Raw genomic sequence first — 4,359 nt, 5'->3', positions numbered from 1 at the left:
CCATGGGAAAAGACCGTGACATCTTGGAGGTCTACATATTAGACCCTAGTCGCTATATATTCGAACAATGCAGAGATCATTGCTCTTCACGAAGTGGTTCGTGAATGTATATGGATTGGATCCATAATTACGCATGTTCGAGCAATTGTGGTTTGAAGTCTACCACAGATGAGCCTACGAGCATTTAGGATAATGCTACTTGTTTTGAACAAATGAGGTAAGACTACATCAACAGCGACAACACCAAGCATAATCAGCAACAACAGACACTCCTCGAGATCAAAGTGAACTATGTTCGATCTGAGGACAGTGAGGCAGACTTGTTTATTAAGTCATTGCCCAATACCACGTTCAAGAAACTTGTGGCAAGAATTGGCTTGCAGAAATTATCTGAACTCCCATGATCGTAGTCATCAGGGGGAGGTGCAGACATCAGGGGGAGATGTCTACATGTTCGTCTCGAATCGTGAAGGGTGTGTTGTGCTCTTTTTCCCCTTCGACCGAGGTTATTTTGGTCCCACTGAGTTTTTGTTACTCGGCAAGGTTTTTAACGAGGCAACGAGAGAAGCACCGCTTTTGGGCAACACAAGGGGGAGTGTTGAAGGAAAACCTAATTTGTGTTTAGCCCAAACTCTAGGTTACTTGACCTAGTGGTAATAGGATTTAATTAGAAGGATCTAGAATCCTAATCAATGTAGAATTACTTTCCTTGTATGATTGAGATTCTATGCATTGTAATCCTCTATATAAAGAGGCCCCTATTATCAATGAGAATACACAGCAAATTCCTCTCAAATTCAGTTTCTCTACAACAGAGGAGACTTTGTTGGCCAAAACTGAAATTTTTAACAGATTTAGCCTTGAAAGATTAAAAAACTTTGAGAATAAATTAAATCACAAGGGTAAATATGACAATTATAAAGTAGATTTTTACTAAGAAAATTAAAAAGAAATTATCCCACAATCCCCACTTTTCTCTATCCCACTATTTTCTCTCTACAATAAATGTTTTGTTTTATTTTTATTTTTTAAATAAAAAACCATTACACATGCAGAGCATGTATGAAGAATGCTAGTTTTATTAATTACTAGCCTTCCTGCACGCGCGATGCGCGTGCGGAAGGGCCGCGCTCGCGCGTGCGTATTGTCCTTTCTCTCTCGCTACACATGTTTGAAATGTTACTCATGAGTGCAATATAATTGTGTGTTGCATATTTCCTCACTCTTATCCCATATAGATATTATAAAATATTGTATATGTCTTTAGTAATTCATTAGTGAAAAACATAAAACTTTGTACAAAAACATAAAACTTTCAGCCGATTTGTTTCTTTCTCTTTCTCCTCCTTCTAGTTTTGATTCTGCTATGCTCTTCCTTCTTTCGTTGTTCTGTTTTTGTATGAACTATAAATTGGAAGAGGGATGAGACCTGATACATCCATTTGTACACCGATTTTCACCCACGTCGTCTTAAACATCCGTCTATTTTGAGATCGTGGCTCGACAGTTCTCCGCTAGTCTGGAGATCGTGTATGACCGCATCTTTGGACTATTTCAAACTCTTCACTCTTCACTCTCAGACTATTTCAAACTCTTCACGCTCGCATGTGGGAGTTTTGTTTTTGGACAATACATTTCGCATATGCATATTGGCATTCCTCTCTTACTATGCATGTGTTAGATTTCGCTTGGAAGTGCAATATAATTTTCGTCTTGCACATTACCTAACTCTCTCATATGCACACATTATTCTATAGTGTATTTGGTTTTGGCAATTCATTAGTAAAAAAAACATTAATCTCCATACAGAAACATGCACCAATATATACAAATGTTTACAAACGTACTTTTTAAAAAGAATCTTCTAAAAAGTGCATATATACATATTTGTTCATTAAAGTTAACATGCTCCAATCAACTCCATCTCAGCCATCCATTTGTCATCAGTCGTTGCCCAAACTACAAATTAATAGTACAAAAAAGAACAAAACATTTTTAAAATAAAATAAAATAAAATAAAACATAAGACAGTGTCATTGGTTTTTTTACTATAAAGTGAAATGGATCTACTAAGTGAAGTACATACCATGAAGTTAGACAATTCCCTTACTGCAACACCCTTGCTCCAATTATTGGAAGAATGCTGTAGTGACAGAAAATACAAAATTCTTAACTGTATCATATGACCAAGTATAGCATATAAATGAACTCATTATATAATCACCTCAATATCATGTTTCAAATCCTGAAAACGCTTGATGTAGAACTGTTAGGAGACACAAAGAATTATTATCAAGGGACTTCTTAATAGTTCAGTATCACAATTGAAATCTATAATACCTTAGCAAAAAAGCTGTTTTGTTCACGATGCTTTTGCCTCCTGTTCATCCATATTCAAATTTTTATATGAAAGAAAAAGCAAATAAATTGTTGTGTCTATTGAAGATGCATGCAATAAAATGAACAAATGAATACCTAATGCGCAAAACTTTTCTCCAAGTTCGTTTAATGTGACAAATATCATGTGTTAATAACTCTCTACATGCGTTTTTGTAGCACCAACTGTAAGAATTTCAAAAGGTGACAATCAATTTGATAACTACACTTGGAAGATAAGAAACAAACTAACAGAGTACATACTGTGCATGCTTTTTTTTCTTCCACTCTTTCAAAATAAGTTCACTAAGATTAGCGGTGTTCATTTTTACTGATAGTCCCATTCGCCAACCAGATGAAAACACAGAAACACGTCTCCTAAAGCCCTCGTTTCTTTGAAACATTTTCTTTTGTTGAGGGCGCCTAGCTGGTAACTTTCCTACAAATAGAAAAAATTACACAAAATCAATGGTTGTGAAAACAAAAATGCAATCAAATATTAAGTTTATAATCTTATTTATCCATTGAATAAAGAAGTACCTTTAACCAAAAAAAAAAAAAGAAGAAAGAAGAAGCACAACCAATGAAGAAGAAAAAGTAGGAACATTCTGAAAATGTGACTTTCAAAATCAAGGCATACAATGAGAATAAGTAATTATAGACGCAAGTCTACAGGGCATCCATTAGTACATCAATCTAACACAACTTCAAGGCAAGACACCAACACTTTTGCAATTAATCTAATAGCCAATAGAACTTGGTGGGCACATTAGCAGACTTAGTAGCTAATTCTCCATTGTCGTATCGCCTTCTTCTATCTACAACTCTCCATATGTGTCTGTGTTGTGTCAAATATATATGTAATACCAATACTGATGCATTTTGAATATTCCACTAAATAAAGATCTTACCGTTGTAAAGACAATTACATAAGTATGAGAAACACATCAATGGCAACACCATACAGTAATCAAAAAAGAAAAGAGAGAGTTTTCCAACCTCCAAAATGGTTTGAGAGAGTTTGGTGGACGGGTGTGTTTATATATATTTCTGTATAATCTTTCTACTGCTTGGCATGCCCTTCTTCACTTCAAAACACCAATTTCTCCTGACCAGATCAGTCAATGTAGTTCCTAAACGACATATAAATTTTGATGATTAGATAACACGTATTGATATGTACAACACTCGACATTAGGAAACAGAAACTGAAGCACTACTTGAGCCAAACAAAACCCAAATATAAATGAATGTAATAAACTGAACGAAACTGAAAGAACCAAAATTCTGAACCTAACTATAGTTGCTTCGATATAAAATCAATTACCCAAGGGTGATAGCGAACTTCCGAGCATACTACTGAAAAATTCAAACAGCCAAGGGAAACAAAAACCAAGTGGATTTGAAAATCAATGGAAAACGAAATTTGAAATTTACTGAATGACAGTTATCAAGTCTAACCTCTGCCGATTTGATAAGAATTTTCTCCTCCGTTTGGGTTTGATTATGCTCTGCTCTTCTTTCTTTGTCTGTTTTCTATTTTCGTATGAACTGTAAATTGGAAGAGGGATGAGTGTTGATATATCCATTTGTACTGCAATCAACTCCCACGTCGCCCTTAGTGTCTGTCTGCGTTGAGATCGTGGCCTGGCAGTTCTCCCAGAGTCTGGAGATCGTGTGCGACGGCGGGCAATTTTTCTTTTTTCTTCCTTCTCCTTGGCCGCAGAATTCTGTCCCCGTAGTTTTTGTTTTGGTTTTTTTTTTTCAAAATTACCATCATATCCCTCATACAGTATTTACATACATGTATAGTTTTAATAAACCGTGGACATTACAGGTACTTCAAAAATTTAACCATTCTGCCAGGAATTGGCTTAATTAATAAAGATGTAAAAGCAAAAAAAAAAAAGAAAAAAAAAAGGGTGCAGCCCACAAATTGTACGCGTCAGAACATTTCCAACTCCAATGGAGATGTTGACAAAA

General features: G+C 35.4%; 1 protein-coding gene across 6 annotated transcripts; it reads right to left on the bottom strand.

The window, feature by feature from the left end:
• Positions 1–1,769: 1,769 nt before the first annotated feature.
• On the bottom strand, positions 1,770–4,116 carry LOC112189879. 6 transcript variants are annotated; one of them, XM_024329256.2, is made up of 9 exons: positions 3,838–4,116; positions 3,704–3,735; positions 3,376–3,509; positions 2,641–2,815; positions 2,476–2,562; positions 2,341–2,380; positions 2,225–2,266; positions 2,087–2,143; positions 1,770–1,959 (listed from the first exon to the last, which is right to left on the bottom strand). In XM_024329256.2, exons 4-9 carry the CDS (start codon positions 2,778–2,780, stop codon positions 1,915–1,917), a joined length of 411 nt encoding a protein of 136 aa, XP_024185024.1. In that variant the 5' UTR covers positions 2,781–2,815; positions 3,376–3,509; positions 3,704–3,735; positions 3,838–4,116; the 3' UTR covers positions 1,770–1,914. The 6 variants fall into 6 exon arrangements, 4 of the variants coding, with proteins under 4 accessions (XP_024185024.1, XP_024185023.1, XP_040370953.1 ...); XM_024329255.2 differs by lacking the exon at positions 3,704–3,735 and having other exon boundaries at positions 3,838–4,113; XM_040515019.1 differs by lacking the exons at positions 2,225–2,266; positions 3,704–3,735 and having other exon boundaries at positions 3,838–4,113.
• Between the last annotated feature and the right edge of the window lie 243 nt (positions 4,117–4,359).

Source organism: Rosa chinensis, chromosome 2, assembly GCF_002994745.2.
Source record: "Rosa chinensis cultivar Old Blush chromosome 2, RchiOBHm-V2, whole genome shotgun sequence".
NCBI lineage: Eukaryota > Viridiplantae > Streptophyta > Magnoliopsida > Rosales > Rosaceae > Rosa > Rosa chinensis.
Note: the sequence above shows the minus strand (reverse complement) of the source record. Positions and strands in the feature narration are given on the sequence as shown.